The 23,382-nt window shown below is 44.1% G+C and overlaps 1 protein-coding gene and 1 pseudogene across 1 annotated transcript in view; one reads left to right on the plus strand and one right to left on the minus strand.

The window, feature by feature from the left end:
• Nucleotides 1-1,260: 1,260 nt before the first annotated feature.
• Nucleotides 1,261-3,738, minus strand: LOC131412092 (large ribosomal subunit protein uL11-like; annotated as a pseudogene).
• A 1,537-nt stretch (nucleotides 3,739-5,275) lies between these two features.
• The window catches only part of NSG2 (neuronal vesicle trafficking associated 2), a 55,753-nt gene continuing 37,646 nt past the window's right edge, over nucleotides 5,276-23,382 (plus strand). Inside the window, exons 1-2 of the mRNA XM_058546329.1 lie at nucleotides 5,276-5,404; nucleotides 21,328-21,411. Of these exons, the coding sequence (XP_058402312.1) occupies nucleotides 5,276-5,404; nucleotides 21,328-21,411 (213 nt within the window). The remainder of the gene's footprint in view (nucleotides 5,405-21,327; nucleotides 21,412-23,382) is intronic.

The following is a 23,382-nucleotide window of genomic DNA, read 5'->3' on the forward strand; positions in this document are numbered from 1 at the left end:
CCCCAGTAGATAGTTGTATGTCATAGTTGCACATCCTTCTAGTTGCTGTATGTGGGACGCGGCCTCAGCATGGCCGGAGAAGCGGTGCATCGGTGCGCACCCAGGATCCGAACCCGGGCTGCCAGTAGCGGAGCACGCGCACTTAACTGCTAAGCCACAGGGCCGGCCCAGAACATTCTTTATATCATTTTCAATTTTTAAAAATGTGTTCAGGTTTGTTTTATGACTCAGGGTATAGTCTATCTTGGTAACTCAGGGTATAGACTATCCAAATAAATGTTCCGTGTTCACTCAAAAAGCATTTTTATTCTTCTGTTTTTGGGTGGAGTTTTCTACAAATGTCAGTTAGATCCTGTTGGTTGGTGATGTTGTTTGTTTCTTCTATAACAGTGGTTCTCAACTGGGAATGGTTTTGCCCCTCTCTCCCAGGGGACATTTGTCAGTGTCTGGAGATATTTTTGATTGTCACAATTTGGGGGAAGTTGCTGCTGGCATCTAGTAGGTAGAGACTAGGAATGCTGCTAAACATCCTACAATGTACAGGACAGCCTCCCACAAGAAATAATTATACAGGGGCCGGCCCGGTGGCGCAAGCGGTTAAGTGCGCGCGCTCTGCTGCGGCGGCCCGGGGTTCGCTGGTTCAGATCCCGGGCGCGCACCGACGCACTGCTTGGTAAGCCATGCTGTGGCGGCGTCCCATATAAAGTGGAGGAAGATGGGCACGGATGTTAGCCCAGTGCCGTCTTCCTCAGCAAAAAAAGGAGGAGGATTGGCGGATGTTAGCTCAGGGCTGATCTCCTCACCAAAAAAAAAAAAAAAAAAAAAAAAAGAAATAATTATACAGTCCAAAATGTTAATAGACCTGAAGTTGAGAAACTCTGTTCTATAGCCCTGCTGATTTTCTATTTGCTCTATCAATTAGCAAGAGAGGAGTGCTGGGGTCTCCAACTATAATTGTGAACTTGTCTATTTCTTCTTTCAGTTCTGTCAGTTTCTTCCTCATGTGTTTTGCAGCTTTGTTATTAGCTCCAGACACATTTAGGATTGCTGTGTCTTCTTAGTGAATTGACTCTTTTAGCATATGTAATGTCTCTCTTTATCTCCGGTAATTTTCTTTTCTCTGAAGTCTACTTTGTCTGATAATAATATAGCTATCCCACGTTTCTTTTGTTTAGTGTTATCACGGTGTATTTTCTTCCATCCCTTTACCATTTTTGCTTGTCAAATGATCCCTTATTGGAATATTTTCCTCTGTAGTTTTTAACTAGCTGGCCATTCTATTGCACCATTGTTGATGTCATCTATGATGTCATGAAAGTGGTGTCTGTGGGCTGCTGCATGAACACTGCAGCCCACAGACAGGGCAGTTCCCAGGATCTCTTTAATGGTTCTAGAGAGTTCTCTAGCTAAAGATCAGTGCTGCTTCTGTTAGGAAATGTTGACAATATCATCAAAAGTGACATTTCCACTGTGCCTACTGTTTGCTTCTTTCTGTTTCTCGGTGATTCCTTGAGGACTTTGATGATCAGGGCAGTGGTAGAATGTACCAGCTCATTCTGGGCCTGTCTGTTCTGAATGGTCAGTTTCTTTGTAATCTTTAGACCTTTCCAGTCACCAGTTGAATTGGTGATGTTATCACCAACTTTTTTGAGAGAGAGACCCAGAGGGTTGATCTTGGGGGTTAAGGCAGAAGAGGCACCAATTTCCCCATTGGTGTGCCTCAGGTACGTGACTTTGATCTCATTGGGGTCAAACTTTGGCAGCGTGGTGGAGGCAGCTGGTGTTAGATGAACCCAGATGCAGCAGGAGAGAAGAAAGCTGTACCTTGGGCTCCTTGAAGTCAAAGCTGAAAGTGTGACCCTTTACTTTTAACCTATCTATATCACTTTATTTGAAGTGAGTTTCTTGTTAACAGCATATATTTGGTTCATGTTTTTCCTCCATTTGAGAAACCTATTTTTTATTTGTTTTTTTAGACCATTTATATTTAATGTAATTATCAATAAATTTGGATTTAAGCCTACTATTTCATTATTTGTTTTCCGCTTATTCCATCTTTTTGTTTTTGTTTTCCTTTTCCTGCCTTCTTGTGGCTTATTTGAACTTTATTAGTGTATTCCATTTAAATTTATCTATTGCATTTTGGACTTTATCTCTGTATATTTTTGGTTGCCCTAGGGATTACAATAGATATAACTAACTTTTCAGATTAGTTGGAATCAATACTTTACCACCTCATGGGGAATATAGAAACATTACCACCACCTTAGTCCCTTTATCCTCCATTCCTTATGTTGCAGTTGTCTTATAAATTACATTAACATACATAGAAAACCTCACTAGAAAATCTCATAATTTTGGTTTTCAACTGTAAGACATAGTTTCCAGAACTCAACAGGAGAATAATAGTCTATTATATTAAGCACCTCTCAATATCATTTTTAAACAAGGGGCTTCTCCGCATGACTCTAGGCCCCTGTTTCTTCCCACCATTTCTCTCTGGCCTCACATATCAGGAAGCCTGGTTTTCACATTGCCATGAGACAGGCTCTTCTCCTGGACCTTACTAAACTCTCAAAGCCTCTGGCTTGGGGCTATTAAAGGCAAAATTTCTGCTTGTGAATAAACCACAAGCTATGTTGAAGGGACTTTCTTTTTCCTTTGGAGGCAGCAGTAATAGGGTCAAATACACATGTTCACAATTGCCTCTACGTAGCTGCCTACATTGTGTTGTCCTTAGATAATTCCTGCATCTGAAAATCATCCAAGCCTTTGGAAAGCAGGAAATGGGGGATTAACATTTATTGGAATACCTCTGTCTCATATATATGCAGACTTCTATTAATAGTGCCCTGTGCAGCTCTGATATGTTATAGACTTTGTCACAGAAACATCTCTCTCTTTCTACACACACACACACACACACACACACACACACACACACACAGGTCCCCATGCCCATGCACACACACACATCTATTTTATTACTGAACAATACAGATAATATATATGTTTTCTCCTGGCTTTTTAGCTAGTAGAGTATATTTTCAGCATGTGAGCACTAATTAAGCTGACCAAACTATTTATCATGCAAACTAGGATACTTTGAAAGCGAAAGGGTATGCCATTACTAATGCCAAGACAACTGAACCTCACGAAGTGCATCATAAACAGCACTGTAGCTGAGGATGAATCTGTGACCTGACCCACAGCTGGGAGAAACCGTGGAGATGATCTTGACCTCAGATAATGTGAAGAGTGTATAAGAGCAATCCCCAGGGATGAAATAATTCGGTAATTCAGAACCTTGTCCCCAGGCTAAAAGGGGTTTCCTTGAGCACAATCTCTTCTTATATTCACAACTACTCTGCAAGGGAAGTGTTAGTATTCTCACATCAGAGATAAATAAATGGAGGCTTAGAGAGTGAATGTAAAACGTCCAAGATCCCCACAGCCAGAACTGGTAGAGCTGACACTAGGACTTTGTCCTCTCTGATTCCAGACACCAACCTGGGAGTCATATACATAATGTTGTGGACTGGATGCACTCTTTGGTGGCAATGGATCAGGGTTTAAATCTCAGTTCCTGGTGCTATGCCAGCTCTGTGACCTTAGCTGATCTGTATGATCACAGCGGCGTTGTGAGAATAGTAGCTTATGTTTATGTAGTGCTTGCCATGTGCCCTGCTCTGAGCCAAATTCTTTCCCAATGTTATCACAATCACACCTCGCGCCCATCGTGTAGGTTCTATTAGAAATCACATTTTGCAAATGAGGGAAATAGTCTGAAAGAGGCTGGAAGAGTGCCCACTGCATGGGAGATACTCAATAAATATTAGTTCTCCTTCTCTCCTTACCACAGATCAGAGCACAGTGCAGGTACTGTACCGTTCTGTTTCATAATTTTGTTCCAGAAGATCTTAGGAGGTGGTCCCTTGTCCTAATGAATGCGCCTCCTCCAGTTTTTCTAAAGGTTCTAGAATTGCTTGTTAGATGTGTGTATTAATTTTATGTTTGTGTGTGTGTGGCCAGAATCCCTCCCACTTTCTTGACACTATTTCGTCCCATGCCGTGGTTGTGGCCATGCATGAGAAACAGCAGGTGGTGCCAGATGACAGATGGTGTGGGAACCCGTTCCCTGGTGGGAGGGGGCACGAGCGAGAGAGCAGGCAGGCAGCTGCCAGGAGCTCTTCTCCGCTTGCTCGCTCGCTCGCTCGCTCGCGCCTCGCTCTCAGAAGCTCCCAGTCCAGACACACGCAAGGCGCTGTCCTTTCAGCACCACAAGCTCGGGCTGTGGAGGCAGGACTCCTGGCTGTCCTCCTCCTCTTCAAATCGGCTTGAATCTGCTCTGACCCCCAAGAGTGCAGCACAGTAAGTAGGCATTTGTTTTTGCTATAACTACTCCCCAATATCCACCAACGCTTTACCATCCCTTTTACCCCCACAACAACCCTATTTTGTCTAATAACGTTCCATCAGCAGGCTTGACAAGAGAAATTCAGTTGTACTGGGCTTCGGGGTGGGGGCGGTGGGAGCACCGTTTGACTTCCAAGGGAGCTGGGGAGGAATAAATGTGATTTGTGTATTTAGTTGACAGTCTTGCAGTATGGGGGTTGCTAACTTTCCATGGAAGGAAAAAAAAATAGCCCTTCTCTGTTGAGGAAATGGAGGCATTCCATGGCTGAATAACAGGATTGGGTTCAAGCCAATCCTTTTTTGTTTTAGGAAATTGTAGCTGCTGTAAAACCTACATATTGTGTGAAAGGGTACACATAGAAACACTGAATGTATTTATTGTGTTTTAGGGAGATTGCTGAAGAAGAGCCAATAGCATAAAATAGCAACCAGGGTGGTGAGGTGCAATTTATCATACTGCAGGGTGACCCAGAATAATAGGGTTTAATTTTGCACTAAGAATAAGATTTTCACTGAGATTATATTGCTACATTAGCTCTAGTGTCTTAGATTTTTTTAAAGCTTGTGTATTTTTTGAGTAAGTCTGGGATTTGTCTTGAGTTTCTCAAATCTGAGGGCTGTCGAACCCCATGGGCAGGTGGCATATTTTGATGATTAAAGAAGTTTTACTGGATAATGAGAATCATGCCAGGAAATCTAGTGGAAGATCCATGACTGATCTCTACACTGAAAGCTGCCTGAGTGGAGCTGTTGAGGACAGCGCTGTTTTCCCTGTCGTCAGCCCTCTCTTTCCCTGCCTCACCTCCTACTGTAACTAGAATCCCCTGCTTGCCTTAGGTCTGGGAAGAAAGGCATAAGGATGGTGAAGCTGACCAGTACCCCCAGCGAGAAGGGGACCAAGCCGCCTTCGGCTGAGGATGGCTTCCAGACCGTCCCTCTCATCACTCCCTTGGAGGTTAATCACTTACAGCTGCCTGCTCCGGAAAAGGTAAAGCAGGTGCTCTTCTCCTCAGCAGCCCCCTGTGCTCCCCCATCTCAGGAAATAAAGCAGCAAAAAATCCCCCCCCCCAAACCCTTTCATTCCCTCATCAGCCAAATACGTTCCCTTTCTTGTAAAATGTAGTTATTCCTTCCAGGGACATGATATCTCTTGTATTATTTCAGATTTATGGTAAGTGTTTATTCATTTTTTTCGTTCACATATAAATACATGGGCTAGAAAATTAATCTTTTAAAGTTCTATCATAACAAATGAATACTAATAAGCTTCTAGATGGTGACAGAGAAAATCTGTTTTGATTGTTTTGGGAAGGTGTTTCAAAATTGACTGATATAGATCTGAGGATAGAGAATTAGATGCAGTCCAACAGGCATTTAGTTTGCACTTGCTAAGGCCCTGTACCTGTGCTAGAAGTTGGTTATAAAAAGACAAATTACAAAATCCCTATCCAGTATAACATTAATTTATAATATATGCATCATGGTAAATGCTGAGAGTTACAAAGATTGTGAGAGCACAAAGGTGGAAACAACTAAATTCTGTTGTGTTGGGGAAGAGACCGGGAGGATAGGTTAGATATGCTGCAGAGGAGAACATTTGAATTTGGCTTTTAAAGGTGAGTAAAACCTTCCAGGTGGAGCATGGGAGAAAAGGCATTTAAGGCAAAGGGCACACATGTACAAAGCATGGAGAGCTTTTGGGAAATAGCATGACTGGAGTAGAGTGTCTTTGGGGGAGGCGTGGCTGGCAATGAGTGACTGGCTGATGGCACATCTCCTGACATGGGAGTAGTCCATGAGAAATGGAGGTGGACATTTATACAAAGGTGGGGGGGTTATCCCATGGACACGAGTGGGAGAAACATTATTGTTTAAGATCCAGCTGAGAGAACTTAGGTTTTATAATGTGAGCTTTTACACACTGTAAGAGATAGATTTGGAGGCAAATGATGGAGTTCCCTGGCTGAAGAGCAAACAATGGATCATTCCATCTGTTTGATTTTCTCATTGGCATCTCCAAGAGGGCATTGTGTGTCTTAACCAATTGGCTCTATCCAATGAACAGAAGATGAGCCAATGCTAGATAGAGGGCCTGCCTGACTGGCTGGGGGTTGAGTCATCTGTTTTGAAAGTGCAGAGGTTGTCAATATAAGAATGTGCATGGGGGTGACAGAAATAAAGAATACTTGAGCCATCCTGAGAAACCAGTAGGGCCTTTAAAAATAAAATTGGAACAGGCAGTTAACACTAAAGAAATGTGAGGGGACAGTATTAATTGAGTATCTGCTATATGTATATCAGGAGTTCTCAGTTTTTGACTGCATATTAGAATCACCTGGGGAGCTTTTAAAAATCCTGATATCTAGGCCACACCCCAGAACAATTGTATCAGAATCTCTAGGGGTGAGACTCAGGTGTCAGTATTAATTAAGTCTCCCTAGATGACTCCTGTGTGCAGTCAAAGTTGAGAACCACTGTGCTAGATGTACATTTCCCCTGGGAGTCAGGGAATAGGCACTCATATTTATAGGCAAAAAGGTGAAGAATCAGAGAAATTTTGTTAGTAATCCAGGATCACAGAAGGAGTAAGTCGCGATGCTGGACTGTGAACCCAGATATAATGGAAATTGGGGAGGAGAAGGGGAGATAGTCTCTTAAGGTTTTGTGAGGCTTCAGGAAGAATCTTTACCCTTCAGCCAATGGCTACAGCCTCGAAGATCTGCATGTCCCTGAGAGGTGTTCAAGGAAAAGGGATTGTTGTGAGGCCCCCTCTCCCCCTAACCCTCACACCTGCAGGCCATCCAGAGATACCATGGCCTCTGTCTTTCCTTACTCCCCCCACCCCAGCCCCCTGCCTCCAAGGGCTTCCTTATTTCCTTGAGAGAGGATATAGTCCTGGTAATCACTGAGCATCCAGTCCAAATGTACCAAAAAGTTGTCCCAAAGGCTGAAGGATGCATTGTGGACCTGCATGTGTGGAGGGGGAAACCAATGTATCCTGAAAGATACAAATCCCAACAGGAACACATCCCCACAGGGGCACATCACAGACTCCTTCTGATGTTTATGACAAAGTCTTTCTACCAGGCAGATCCCAGTTTCCTCCTCTGTGAAGTGTGGAGGATCACACCTACCTCATAATGGTCAGAACATACTTAGATGTGGCCTCATATGTAAAGTGCCTTGCATAAAACTAACTATAAGAGAATAATAATGATCATTTTCAAGGTCTTCCTAAATGTTAGATGCTGTTCTAAGCCATATGTATGCATGCACATACACACAGACACACAATTTTCTTTCATCCTTTCAATAGTTAATAGGATCCAATAAAGAAGTTGCTACTTTAACCCAATTTTTCAAGATGATGAAACTTAGGCATGGAGTGGTAAAATAACTTCCCAAAGCACATAGTTGGTAGGCATCTGGCAATATCTGTAGAACTCAAAACCCAGGCAGTGTTGTTCCAGAACCTTCCACCTCAGCAGGAACAAGGAGCCAGCTAGCCTGGGAGACCACAGACGTGGGCTCTAGCTCGAGCTCAGTTGCCAACCACAGTATGACTTGTGTGAGTTGTTTCTCCTCCTTAGGCCTCTGTCTTCTCTTCTCTGAGTGGGAAATTATATTAGCAGTTTTCTGTGCTAGTATTTAGATTTTATAATATTTCCAAGAGTAAACAACTTTCTTCCCCCTGATATTAAAACAAATGTGTTAAAAGTGAATTACACTCAAGAAGCCACATGGGTCCTCCAAAGGCTGAGTCACCAGCGCAGACCCTGAAGCCCCCTCCCCAGGTGGGTTCACAATGGGGATCTGCCTGTCACTAGCCTATCTTGGCTGATGACCTGAAGCGAGTTTCTTAAACTGCCTCAGCCTCCTGGTGTGTCAAGTGGGGCTGATAACATTGGGACTCGATGTCACAGGGCTGTAGAGAAGGCGAAGCAAGTCTTGACATAGTTGCCATCTCTTTGATTAGTGACTGCCATCTGACCATCCAGTCAGATGGTGAGCGTTGGAGCTAAACTGGTTATCAGAAAGAAGTAGATTTGACCCCAGTGTTAAATCATGGTTTTTCTTTTTGAAAATGTAAAATACAGAGTGTGCTTGGTGTGTAATACTGACAATCATCTTTAGATTTGTTCACCAAATACTCTTTAGCATGGAATATGAGTGTCAGGGGGAAATATTTTGTAGACTAAATGGAGAGGACAAGCAGGTCTGAAGTTCTTGCTCTGGGCTGGGAATGGGGCCATGGCGGGCATTCAGATCTGTTGTTTCAGTTAATCTTCCCAACAACTATGTGAGGTGGGTATTAGAGCACCCATTTCACTCATGGGGAGACTGAGTCTCAGATCAATGGAGTGACTATCCCAAGGTTCACAGAGAGTGGAACAGCTGGGGTTGGAACCTTGGAGCACCTGACACCCCAACTTTTCCCTCTGCACCATGCTGCCTTCAATAACGAGAAGCCTCCCACCCCTGGAGAGCGCTTCCTCAAATCTTACACTCCCTCATCCATGTCCATCGCTGCTCCTTGAGCTCTCCTGACCTGCAGGTGGGGCCTGGGGCAATCCTTCAGAGAGAACATCATGGCCTCCAGGGCTCCCTCCTTGTGCAGTGCTGGAGGTTCGGTGCCTGCCTTGGGAGAGGAGATCAGCCGGCCTCATGGTTGGCCTCCCACCTCTTCTATCACTCTAACCAACCCTCCACACTGCACCCGAGGTAGCTTCTGAGATGTGACCAGGTCATTGTCCTGTGCAAACTCTTTTCAGTCATCCTCACAGGATGCAATCCTCAAATCCTTCCCAGATCCCCACTGGCTTCCATTCCTAACACTTCCTACATTGTACCTTGAATACCAGCATGTCAGACCTACCTAGAGCAGTGCTTCTCAACAGGGGGTGATTTTTCCTTCCAGGGGGACATTTGGCAATGTCTGGAGACATTTTTGGTTGTGACAACTGGAGGCGGGACACTACTGGCATCTAATGGGTAGAGGCCAGGAATGCTGCTAAATATCCTGCACAGGGTGGCCCCCCCAAAAAGGACTATCCTACCCAAAATGTCAACAATGCCAAGGTTGAGAAACCCTGCCCTAGAGTTTTCCATGCTCTCCAGGGTGTTTCATGCTCCTTCCTCCTTGCACATGCCATCCCTTCTGCCTAGAATGCCCTTCTCACCCCTTTGCCTGTCTGAGAAGCCAATACTTATCTTCTTAAACACCTTCCCTGACCACCCGTAACTATAGCTATGGTTGTACTTATCGCACTGGAAGGTATTCATTCATTCATCCAGCACATCTCATTGGTTACTTTCTATGTGCCAGGCACTGTGCAAGGCTGTGCATATACAGCCATGAAAAGATAGGCATGGCCGCTGCCTTCATGGAGCTTCCAGTCCACTGGGGAAGAGGGACTTCAAACAAGCCATCACACAAACAAAAGTACACAGATGCAAGTTGCAAGACGGGCTATTAAGGAAAGAATGAGGTGCTGTAATATAAGAGAGGATAAGGCTTAGGGGGACCTAATTATGATGGGAGGATGGTCAGGGGACGTCCTTCTGAGGAAGGACCCTGGTTGAGACGTAGAGGATGGGTTGGTAAGGGGAGTAGGGGAGCAGAGGCAGCAGCACGTGGACGGGCATTGAGGAAGTTGGAGGAATAGTCAGGAGGCGGTTGGCTGGGCATGCTGAGTGACGGGGAAACTTGGGAAGTGAGGTGAGGTGGGTGCCCGTTCATGTGGGGCTTGGTGTATTTTTTTGAAGGGATTTAAAACAGGAGAGTAATACAGGATCAGGTTTCTGTTTTAGGAAGATTCCTCTGGCTGCTCTAGGGACAAGGGACTCATGCCAGGTCTCCTGGTCTCTTCCTCTTCTCTCTTTCCAATCTGTCTGCCTCACAGCGTCAGAGTAGTTTCCCCAAAACAAAAGTGACTGAGTTTCCTGCAGCACCCCAGCCAGGAGTGGTGGAAGGGGAGAAAAGAGTGGAAGGCATGAGATCAGGCAGAAGGCCACTGTCGTGTTTATGAAGGAGATGGTGGTGGGCACTAGGGAAGGGACAGTGGGAGTGGGGAGGTGGATGGATTTATGGAGACGTGGTGCCAGGTTGGCACGGAGATTTGCCCCTAGGCCTGAGGGCCCAGGCTCTGCATCATCTCTTTAGCTTAGGCCTGGGCATGCAGCAGGCAGTGGGAAATGCTGGCTGAATGAAGCCCCCTCTTGCTTGCCTAGCGTAAAGCTGGGCTTAATTTCTCCACTTGACAGGTGGCGGAATAGTCCAGCATCTTTGCAGTTGGGTGGCTTTCTCCAGGCCGTGGAGTGAGCTCTTGAGAAGCTGGACCACCAATCTGCAGATCCCAAATTCCAGGGCGTGTCTTTGGGACCTTGTTGCCTTCGGTTTATCTAAAGGACCAAAATAAGCCAGATGTCCCCACAACTCCTCTGTAAGGTTGCTTCCATGATCCCCTCTTTACAGATGCAGAAACAGGCTCAGAGAGGTGAAACGCTGTCCCAGGGCACGCCCAGAGAAAATAGTGCAGCCAAGGTCTGCACACAGATGTGCTGGGAGATGCTAGCTAGTGGATGGCAGGTCCACAGAAAGGAAGCCATGGACAGGCTCACCTCCACCTTGGCAAAGCCCCAGGTGAACTGTGTACCTGGCGAGCCAGCTGCCTGGTGCTGGGGTCTAGGCAAACATTCCTATCTACTGATCACTAAGTGTTTACACGTCCCGGAGGAGGTGGGCTCACCTGTTCCTGGGAGGAGAGGAATGCAGACATTTAGAGATCAATTCTTGATGTTTGGCGCACTTCAGATTTTGCGTGGTGGACCACTTGCACTTCGTAGGCCTAGAGACCTGGGTTCAAATCTCAGCTAAGCTGTTTACTGACTGTGCAGCAAGTCGCTTAGCATCTCAAGGCTTTGGTTTTTTCCAACTATAAAATGAGCATAAGATCTACCTAACAGGATTACTGCGAGGAAAACACATGAAAATTGTCTAAATGGCAGACAGAAGGAGCACACTGATATAGTTTCCTTTCTTTCACTGGATATTGAGAATATGTCTCAAGTTGTCATTTTGGAAGATGACGGTGAAAGCGAAACATGCTGAGAAGGATGGGGTTTCAAGGGTGGGGGTTCAGGGGCCCGGCGGGATGGACCTGGAACGATGTCAGGCAAAGGAGACTCGGCTCCTGTCACTGGGTCCTGTTTGCCTGCTTGGCCTCTCTCTGGCTTCACCAGAAAGTTTCTCTTTCTCCCTGAGACACAAGGTCAGAGAGCTGTCAGCCTCTCCCTGGGGAGCAGCAGCAATGCCCGTCTCTGCAGGCTCCAGGCTTGTAGAGCCCCCTTGTTCTGCTCGTCAGACGCTCTCAAGAGGCGGATTGTAAATCACCTCGAATTGGGGCAAAGGCTCTGACTAAGCGATTCCAACAAATAGACATAAAATGGCCACTAAGCATATTAAAAATTCTTTATAATTTAAAAACATAATTTAAAGAAGAAAGGAATTTTTTTTACCTGTTAAGTTGGCAAAAACAACAACAACAAAAAACATTTGATAATGCCTAGAGTTGATTACGCTAGAAGAAAGCAGATCTTCTCAATACGCTCTTGTTGGTTATGTAATTTGGTGCAATGTTTTTCAGGAGGTATTTTGACATTGTTTATAAAATTTAGAACTATATATACTATTTGGTTGGTATGCTTCCTACTGGTAGGAAGTTATCCTATGGGTATATTTTTGCAAGTATGCAAAAGCCTATATATAAAAAAAACTGGAATGTTCTGTGAGAAGGGACTGGTTAAATAAACTCTGGAGCATGGATGTGGAATACTAAGCGATTGTTATGAGAATGAGGCAGATTTGCTCGCGCTAATGTGAAAGAAGCGACAGACACATCGCTCAGTTAAAACAACTTGAAAGAGCATGGTTTGAAGCGATCCCATTTGTGGAAGCACGTGTCTATGTTTTATTCTTATAATTTATAAAGCCGTTTTGAACAGACACAAGAAACCATGAGATGTTTAAGGAGTGGGGATAGGGGCAAGTGGGGCCATTTAAAGACTTTTATTATATAATTTTCATACTTTTTTACCATGAGCGTGTATCAAATTTTCTATTTTTAAAAAATCACCCCCATTTCACAGATGGTGAAAGAACTTTGGAGAGCTGAAGCGATTTGCTCACATTCACACACAGTGAGATCTCCGTGGAGCAAGCCCGTGTTCCTGCCTGTAGAGAGAGGCATTATAGCAGTGCCTAGAACCCTAACTCCACCACCTATCTGCTGTGTGACCCTGGGCAATTTCATTAACCACTCTGACCCTCCAATTCCTCGTTGTTAAAAGGAGGACAATAATATCATCCTCCAAGAATTGTTTTACGGGGGAAATGAGAAAATACATGTGGAATGTTTATCACAGTGCCCGGTGCACAGTAAAAGCTTAGTGCAAAGTTATTATTATTATTGTTATTTTTGTTATTATTATCATCAATTCAGTCCCAGAATCAGCATCATTGTTCCTGGAGAGCACAGGGGCTGGCCCCAGGCTGCAAGGAGAGTTGAGCAGTGACATGAGCTGGGCCTTTGGACTATAGAGGACAGGCCCGATGGCAGAGCTGTATTCCTCCTCTGCAATGATTCCAGCCCAGGCAGCTAGCCTCTGCTCTGAGCAGAAGGAGCTGGAAGCCCCTGTAGAGGACCCTATGGAGAGTCCTCCATCTTGCCCTGCGCTATGCATTGCCGCAGAGTTGGAGAGTCATAGACTTACTGGGCTAGCTGGTCCATTTGAAGTGGTACTGGCCAACCTTCCACCTGCCACACAACTATCAATAAATCTAGGCATAGCCATTCTTCCCTGAGAAAGCAAAATCCCAGCAAGGAAAAGAAACTTGATCCCACAGAAAGAGCCCTGGATGGGGAGTCAGTCAGCAGGTCCATACCAGGGTCCTGATTCTGACCCAGCCTTGCTGTGTGACCTGTAGCAAATCCCTTCCCCTCTCTGGGCTCCCATCTCCCCATCTATGAATTCATGGGATTGGACAACACTGCCACTAACGTCCTTTGAGCACTGACATTTTACCCTGTTTTCTGGGCCCGATACCCAGCTTCAAGGGCCCAGGGAAAAAGACTCAAACCCAAAGAAATGGAGTGTGGGGTGAGGAGTGAGGGGGGCAAATGAGAGAAGGTTCCTAACTAAGTACTCAGGCCCCATGTGGGCAACTCACCTTGTCTCTTGAGAGATAGGACTTATTTGTTTGTTCATTCATTCAACAGTATTTATAGAGCCCTATTGTGTACCAGGTACCATAGGGTCAGAGATTGACTGTTATGACTCTCCAATGATGACCTTACTAGTGGGTGGCACTTGGATCTGAGCCAGAAGCTTGGGTCCAAGCTTGGCTCTGCCTCTTAGTGCTATTGAGGTTGAAAGGCATTTCTGTTCTCAAGAGTCAGGCTCCTCATCTGTAAAATGGGGATAATTATTTGTATCTCAGAGTGATCAAGAGGATTTGCTGAGATACAGGATGTAAAGCTTTTGGCACAGTGCCAGGGACATAGTAGGAAGCTTTTATTTTTAAACATGATAGATAGGCAAGAGCATAATCATCCTGAGTTTGCATACCAGCTTGACCACTTACCAGTCATTTGATCATAGGCAAGTGATTGAACTCTCTAAGGCTAAATGTCCTCGTCTGGTAAAGGGGAATAATGATAATTTTAGAGGAGAGATACGAGGATTGGAGAGCGTGTTGTAAGGAGAGTTGTGAGACTTAACTGAGTACACATCAGTGGGGCCCCTAGCACAGAGTCTAGCACATAGTAGGTGCTCAGTGGCTAGCTGTTCATTGTCGTGCTCTGAGCTTCTCTCTTTGCTGCAGGGATGAGCTGAAGGGTGCAGCCGGGAGCTATTTTTGTCCTGTGCAGGTCCGGCTCATAAAAATACAATTTTGCTCCTTGTCAGCACTTCTGCATTTTATTTATTGTTCCTGCCAATCCTGGGGCCTCTCCACGGGGGAACCTCTTCATTATTGATAATCCTGGGAAGTAGTATTTAAAATTTTTATGATCTGTACTTTGTGCCATCTGAACCACCATGTATTATCTGGCCTTGCCAGCAAAAGGGGAATGTATCCAGAGGAGGGGTCCTTTTGGGATGAATAATTTATCCCATTTTCACAATGCCAATTATGTTAAATTATGTTCTTCATATCAGCTGCCGACAGGACAATGGGGACTGATATATAAATATGAAAAAAAAATCCAAATGATATTTTAAAAAACAATGATATTTGAAAATCTAGAGGTTCATTTTTCCAAATATTTGTAAAACCCCACTTTGAATAATAAAAAGAGTAAAGAATTTTTTCCTCTCTTCTCCCTCCACTTTTTCCCATATTTCTGTTATTAATTAAGGAGCTCAGGGCTCCATTTTGCTCCATGTTTTTTTCAACTGCAGAGAGTAGAGCCTTTCTTTGCAAATTTATTTCCTCTTCTCTCTCTTTCTTTGCTTATGCAAGCTGATTCCTCCAAGGTACAATCAATAATGATTGGCTAACGTTTCTTATGCTTTCCCTTTCATAGTACTAAAAAAAAAGTGAGTGTTACTATATCTCCTTTTATAGAAGGGAACTGTTTCTGGCTCCGCTCCACAGGAACAGAGCACCACGCTTCATGGCATGATAGCTGCTTGATTCCAGTGACTTCGTAGGGCTGGATTCTCCCTGCTCTCTACATCTCGCCAGTGTATCTTCACTGTGGCAGAGGTTTCTCCTCTACCTGGAACACACATCTGGAAAGCCATTCACTGGTTTATGATCCTTCCTCAGCTCCTCATTGTCCTCAAGTTCATCTTTGAGATGCTTAGCGTGGCATTCAGAGCCTCTGTTTACCCCTCACTTCACCTGCCCTGTTCTCTGGCCACCTCTTTGTGGTTCCCTCAGGTGACAGCCTCCTGGGTGTCTTCTGAATGTTTGCTGGTATATGCTGCTCCCTCAGTCTAGAAAGCTCTTTTCCCTGGGTTTGGGGAGGCAAGAATGGAAACAAGGAAGCTGGCCAGAGCAAAGTACATGGAGAGATGATGATGCTCTGGACTAGGGTGGCGGCAGTGTAACTGGACAAATGGGTCAATTTGAGAGAAATTTTTGAGGAAACAGGAGCTGGTGATGGAACGGAATTTGGGAGTGAAGGGAAGGGAGGGATCATGGGAGGCTCCTGTATTTGATTTGACATAAACTATGGTGTAGATAATGCTGCTGTTTTCTGAGCTGGGGATTCCACAGGGAAGAAAATGTTGAGGGGCTGGTGGGTCAGGGAACCCAAGAGCTTTGCTGTGGACATGGTAAATTTAGGTGTGTTGGTCCAAGGGCAAATGTCCAGCAGGGCAACCTGAGTGCTGGGTGAAGTCTGAACTGGAGACGTAAATTTGAGCAGTATGAGTATAAAGATGGACTTGGAAGTGATGAGAGTGAGAACACTTAGGGGGACAGGTAGAAGGAGGCAGGAGTGCTCATGACCTAGCCCTGAGAAATTCTAACATTGAGAAGTCATGCAGAAAAGGGAAAACCTGAAGGGGAAACTGAGCGGGGCTGGTCAGTGAGCAGGGAGAGAACCAAGGGTGCCACGGACCCAAAGAAGGAGGATGTTTCAAGGAGGAGCGAGTGAACAAGCCTGTCAAACACTACTGAGAGGTCAAGAAGATGAGGCCAAAGGACTGTCCATTTGCTCTAGGCGAATTGGCAAAGACCTGCTTTTGACGTGGAGGTGGGGTTCTCAAGAGCTAACACTTAACTTAGCGGCAAAGATAAATATTGTAAAAGCAACCTGGGTTGCTTTTGGAGAAAATGTGGCTTAGCCAAAGAAAGGAGCAGCTGACTGAGGACTGACATGGGGTCAAGTACCCACCTGTCCCTTGGCCTGTGAGCTTGGTGGTTTGAGGAGTGAGACTCTGAAGCCAAAAGAACTGTTTTCGTTAGAAAGTCACTCAGGGCATAATAACATCTCATAGGGGTTCAGGGCAAAGCAGGACATGGATTTGAGGGAGGGATATGACCCCAACTCTGCCTAAACTTGGCACCCCCCTATTACTACAAATGGCAAATGGGATGTTTATGTATATATATTATATAAATAAATAATATAGAAATTATATATTTTGAACTTGATATAAATGAAATCATACAGTGTAGAAAACCTCTTTGTGTCAGATTTCTTTTGTTCAATGTAATGTTTGTAAGATTCACCAGTGTGTGTAATATTGCTGTGTAGCATTCCATTTTATGAATAAACATCAATTTATCCATTTTCTTGTTAATGGACATTTGAGTTGTTCTCAGTTTTGGGCTATTATAAAAAAAAAAGGCTGTAAACATTTTTGTATGTCTCTTTTGGTGGACCCATTATATTTCGAGGTAATTTTTTACTGGCGCCAAGAAAATCTATTGATTTTGTTACGCTTATTTAGTATTTGGCCATCTTACTAAATTCTAATAGCTTTTCAGTTGGGTTTTCTTGGAACACATTTGTATCAGATAGAAAGCTTTTCACCTCAAGTAACAGAAAACCCAACTGAAATTGGATTGAGGTCCAGAGCGTGTACATTTGCCTCCATAACTGCAGAGTCCAGAGCGGGTCTGTCCTCAGGCAAGGCCCTAGAGAGCAGAGTGTCCTCAGGGCCATCTCCATTTCTCTGGGCTCCTCTTGGCTCTTTTCCTCCTCTGTGTGCCGCCTTTGACCTCATTCTTGCTCCTCCTCACAGTGGAACAATCGCTTCAGCAGTTCCAGAACTCAAGTCCTCACCACACCATCCAGAGGAAGAGTGTGCTCTTTGGGGAACACTGAAAGAGCAGGAGGCTTCTTTCCCCAAGTCCTCAGTCAACATTGCCTCATATCTCATTGGTCCAAATTGGGTAAAACGCCCATCTCTGAGCCAATCAAATTTTGTGATCAATAAGATTGTATGCCCTGATTGGCTTAACCTAATCAGAAACCATCCTGTCATCCGGGGGTTGGGGGGGGGGAGTCAATCCCACGAAACCACGTGGCTGTCACATGAGACAGGGATGAGTTCCTAAAAGGAACATCATGGGGCTTTTGACTGAACAAGGAAATGGATGTTACAGAAGCAACCACAAAATATTTATTATGACAATTAGAATGATATTGCCTGTAATGATTATTCATTGTCTCGTTATGACAGTAACATTATTTAAGTTCTGTCTCTTGTCTCAACATGCTGGCTACAGCATGGGGTCTTTTAAATTTACATGGAATGATGAAAATGGTCTTGAGCATTTTGAGAAGCTTTGGGAAAGATGTTTTTAAAAACAGAGGGGCAGAGGGAAGGACTAAGAAGCAAATGCTTCCTAACCTTTGATGTATGATGTGTAGATGCTTGAGGCCAGTCTGATGGCTAAGGATCTGGTAACAAAGGGCTCAACCCAAGAGTTGGTTGAGATGGACTTGGCAAACTGGGATGGCGTATTAGTTTTCTATTGTTGTGTAATAAATTACCAAAAATTTAGTGGCTCAGAACAACACAAATTTATTATCTTACAGTTTTTATAGGTCAGAAGTCTAGGGACAGGTTAGCTGGGTTCTCTGCTTGGGGTCTCACAAGTCTGAAATCAAGGTGTTGGCTGGGCTGCATTCTCATCTGGTGCTCACCTTCTAAGCTCATTCAGATTGTCGGCAGAACTCAGTTACATGAGGTTGTGGGACTGAAGTCCCTGTTTTCTTGAGTGACCTGGCTGTCAGCCAGGGTCACTTTCAGCTCCCAGAGGCCACCCTCAGGTCTAGCTCCTTGGTCCTCTCACAGCCTGTTGACTTACTTCTTCACAACCAGCCGGGGAATTTCTCTCCAATCTGCCATGATGGAGATTTTTCTTTTTTTTTTAATTGAGGTTACACTGGTTTATAACATTATACAAATTTCAGGTCTACATCACTATATTTCAGTTTCTGCGTAGACTACATCATGTTCACCACCCAAAGACTAATTACCATTCGCCACCCTACACACATGCCCTTTTACTCCTTTGGCCCTCACCCCTCCCCCTTCCCCTCTGGTAACAACCCATCTAATCAGCTATGAAGGGGTTTTATATATCATAATCATGGGAGTGACTATGCCATCATATTCAGAGGTCCTGTCCACACTCTTGAGGGAGGAGATTACATAGCGCGTATGTGGGGAGTGGCAGGAGGCGGGAATCTTGGGGGCCATCTTAGAATGCTGCCTACCGTAAAAGGCAATTATTGCCCCAAGGCTTGTGGCTCATGGCACACTGACCAGGAAATTCACTATGCTTAGAAATAGATACTGAGAGGTATTATAATACACACACACACACACACACTCACACACACTCACACATACATACAACATGAGGGATGGAGAGATGAAATTATAATTCCAAGTGTGTGACTATTTCTAAGAATGTGGATTCAGAGAAACCATCAGACATCTAAATTTTCTATACCACTTTATAACCTGACAGTTGATCTAATGATATTCAAAATATTTCTAATAATTAAAATTTGTAGAATATCCTTTAAGTTCACAAAGCACCTGCATATATATTGTTTTGTTTGGCCCTTTCCAGAATGTTGTGAGTTAAGTAATAATAGAAACACCAGCCCATGAGCTATGCTTTAGCATTTGCTCTTTTATTTGCATTAGTTCCCAGCTCTCACATTCCTAGTGCAGTTCACATGCCAGCAAAACAGCAAAAAGCGTAGACCACATGCTATTTCACACATTTGTCTCTTTGGCCATGTGGTTCACTTTGTAGAAAATGTCTTTCCTTGGCTTGTTCACTTGGAAAACTTCTATTCATCCTTCAAAACCCTTTTTTTCTCAGACAGGGAGGTCAGGAGCATGCTGGAGCAGCATTGTTCTTAAGACGGCCTGTTGTTGCTCTTGATAGGCTGGGTAAGGAGGATCTGTAGGATGCAAGCCAGATGCAAGCCAGGCCCAATTCCACATCTGCCTCAGACATCTACAGAGGAAAACTTGGCAGCACTCAGAGGCAGTGTTCAAATAAACACTTATTATTGAATGAATGGTCTGAGTGCTTGACTTGTGTTAACTCATTTAAGCCTCACAACAACCCAGTGAGGTGGCTATGGTTATTTTCCCACTTTATAGATGAGGAAATCAAGACACAGAAGGCTTAGTGGTAGAGCCAGGATTCGAACCCAGCCCACACTCTTATACCTCCATACAGTATTGACAATGTCAGTACCTGCCTCACAGCATAGAGTTAAGTGATATAACACATGTCCTGTGCTCAATGCCTGCTATATAGTAAATTTGCAAAGTGTGAGAATTATTTTTATTACCTATGGCACAGAGGCTTCTGCTTTCCTATTCTTTGGAATGTGAAGCAGAAAGAAAATAAAAATAACAGAACATTCCCCTACCCACCCCCCCAAAAAAAACCCCTTCATCCTTGTTTGGGTGTACCACTTCCCTGTTTAAAGAAGCCAGGCCCTCTTTTTGTTTTGGGGGAGCAGACTACAGAGAGGAATGTGATACAACAGCAGGATTTACATCTGCAAACGCATTCTAGATGTCAGGGAGGGAGACATGTTCTAGATGGGCTGGGGTCCAGAGCCTCTTTGACCAGCATATTTAAGTGCCAAACAGGAGATGTTCGATAATAGTAGCTCTTTCCCCATCCTTTCCTTTTTGAGCTACATTTAGTCAATAGCATGCCTTTCAGATTTTAAAGAACATTCTTCATCAAAGAATTCTTGTAGGAGTCAATACACTTCACTGCTGTTTCCAGGAAAACTTGGTGGGCGTTTTCAGTGAAAATTTGGTGAATTTAAGTTCTAATGAGAAGCCAGAGTGATCATGGTCAGAAGATGGCTTCCATTCAGCTGTGTGACCTTGGACAAGTGACTTAGCATCTCTGAGCTTTAGTTTCTTTGTCAGGAGAATGGAAATAGTAGTGTTATGTGGATAAGGTATATGAAGTGTTTAATCTAGTTCTGACATGTAATAAGTGGGTCCAAAAATATTACTATTATCATCTGATTTAACCCCCAAAACAATCTTGTTAAATAACGATTATGATTATGATTATCGTCTGTATTTTACAGATGAGGCCCTGAGGCTCAGACAGCTTCTGTGTTCCCCATGACACGATGGCACTCAGGAATAGTTATTGATTACCTGTCAGGTTTCTTTTTTCTTCCACCTTGCCTACACAGTGGGATGGAGTTCCATAAATGTCTTGGCAGGTTGACAGCATACCTTGACAAGATATTAACCACCTCTGCAAAATATTCAGACTTTAGAAAAATAAGATGATACAATAGTTTCAGTAGAACATTATGATTTTCTTTGTGGAAGTCCCCAAATCAAATTGGAATTAAGTATATATGCAAACAGTTACCTACAGGAGATTCATCATAACTTGTTTATATAACCCAAGCTGTAGAAACAACCTAAATCTTCAACAATTAGAGACTGAGTAGATTAACTGTAGTATATGCATACAATGAAATATTATGCTACCTCAAAGTGAAATCACGTATTTGTCTACATGGAAAAAAATGTTAGTATAGTGTTGTGTGATAAAAAAAAAGGTTATAATTCATGAAGCATGAATCCATCTCATAAAAAGAAATTCTATATTTGCATAAATAGCAAAAATATATAATATATGCACGTAAAGACATCTGGAAAGGTGTGACCAAAATTGTCACCTTTGGTTGTCTCTGTTGGAACGGGACAGTGTTGTGGTAATTTGAATTTTCTATTTTCGCGTGTGTGTTTAAGAGGGAGGTCCTTTATTTTCTGACCTTTACGCAATGTATAATACATTCCAGTTACTAAAGAACAGAAGAGGAGGAGGAAAGTGTTGGGTATCTGTGTGCTAACGCGGGTTGCACGTTGCAGGTGATTGTGAAGACAAGAACAGAATACCAGCCAGAACAGAAGAACAAAGGGAAGTTCCGGGTGCCGAAAATCGCCGAATTTACGGTCAGTTTCTTGATGGTGTAACAGACAGAGTAAAGGTAAGGCTGGCTTCAGCCGGCTCGGACACCTCGCGCTGGGGGAGCAAGTGCAGCTGGACGGGGGAGAAGACGCCAGCTACTTCAGGAGGATTCCGTGAGGGCACACTGTCTGGGTCACTGAGTCTAATCAAATAACAAAAGCTCTGCTGCCTGAGGACCACCCATGCTCTCTTCTGCCAGGAAGGTTTGAATATTTTGATAACTGGTAAATGTGTCTCATTTCTTCTTTTTCTTCCTGTCCCCACCTCTCTCCCTTTCCATCACAATGTCCAGGAAATGTGCTGGAAATATATAAAGAAATATATAAATTAACTAATATAAATTTTAGTCAATGGATGGTTGCAACAAATTCAAAAAAAGACAAAGGGAAAGAAAAGCTGACTTCTTAGTGGTAAAAACCAAATGGTTGACTTTCTGTTTCTTGGTGGAGGGATCACTAGGAGAACTGACAAATATATATCACTGTGATGAGTTGCATGAAGGAGCCATGAAGCGTGCTCTGTGACGATATAAGGTGGAACCTCAGGGAAGTACCCTAGGAAAGTCACTTAGGACCTTGGATGGTTGAGGAGAGCACAGCTTGTACAAAGGCCCTGAGGCTGGAGGGAGGCTGGTCCTAACACTGAATAGCAATAGGGCAGAGAGGCTGGGCTCTAGGAGGGGTGTAGGGAGCTGGCAGAGATGAGGCAGGAGAAGTGGGCAGAGGGTAGACAATTCCAGGCCTTGTAGGCTGTAGGGAGGAATTTGAGTTTTATGCTAGAAACATAAAGGAAACTTCTGAAGGATTTCAAGAAGAGAAAGGACATGATGAAATTTCATTTTTGGAAAAAGCATGTTGGCTTTTACGTGGCTAATGGAGTGTAGGGGGCAAGGGAGAGTGCAGTGGCTACTGCAATCGTCCAAGTGAAAAAACAATAGTGGCTCGGATAAGGATGGTGAGCAGAGAGAGAGACGTGGGCAGACCTAAAGGATATTTAGGAGGCAAAATCAGCCACGGAGGCAGTAGAACAAATGGCTCTATGGATGGATATTGGAGCAGTCTGGGTGGGTCTGAGCCCTGTTTCCACTTTATACCAGCCAAGTGGCCACAAGCAAGTCAGTAAACCTTGTCTATCAAATGGAGATAATAGTAGAGTTGCTGTGAGGATGGAGTACCGAATAGGTGCAAAGCACTTGGATCTGTACCTGATAAGCACACAACTGGTAGTAGCTGTTTTGTGTCAACTGTGACTGGGGGCTTTGAAAGCGAAAACAGCCCTTGCTTGGTTATCTGGGAACTGGAATGTGTACGTGGATAAACATGGTGGTCTGTTTCTGTCCCTGTCTTTCTCCCTGCTAAATTTGTGTTGGAGCAGCTGGGTGCATGAGCATGGGAGGGAATGTGGCAGTTCTGTGCACACCCCCTGGAATGTGGGACTTCTCTGGATGCCGACCCCTCTTTGGGGCCAGGGACTGCTCTTATTGTTGGCTGTGGCTTCATTCTCTGGCACACAGCGTGGGCCCAGTGCATGTGGACCTGGCCTGAACTGCGTGCGAATACCCACCAGAACCAGCGGGTAGCTGTGAAGGAGGCTGGGGGTCTCGTGGTGCATCATATGTGTGCACCAGGCTGGGGAGTAGAGCCGACCTGTCTCCTGGCAGCAGAGATCATCAGATATATGCCCAGATTCACGTGCAAGAATGTTTATTGCAGTGTTATTTATAAAATCAAAGTATTGGAAACAATGCTAGATTTTCAACAACTTTTTCATGATTCTGTAAATAAGACCACGTCCATTAGGTGGACTATTTTAACAGTTTCTTAAGAATCACTTTTTTTCAGAGGGTATTTAGTTTACTCTGAATTATGGGCTTATGAGATATTTCCATCTTCTTTTTACTTTCCACATTTTATATGAGCATACATTGTTTCAATAATCAGAAAAAAATTGAAATT

The sequence above is a fragment of the Diceros bicornis genome, chromosome 1 (genome assembly GCF_020826845.1).
Source record: "Diceros bicornis minor isolate mBicDic1 chromosome 1, mDicBic1.mat.cur, whole genome shotgun sequence".
Classification (NCBI taxonomy): Eukaryota; Metazoa; Chordata; class Mammalia; order Perissodactyla; family Rhinocerotidae; genus Diceros; species Diceros bicornis.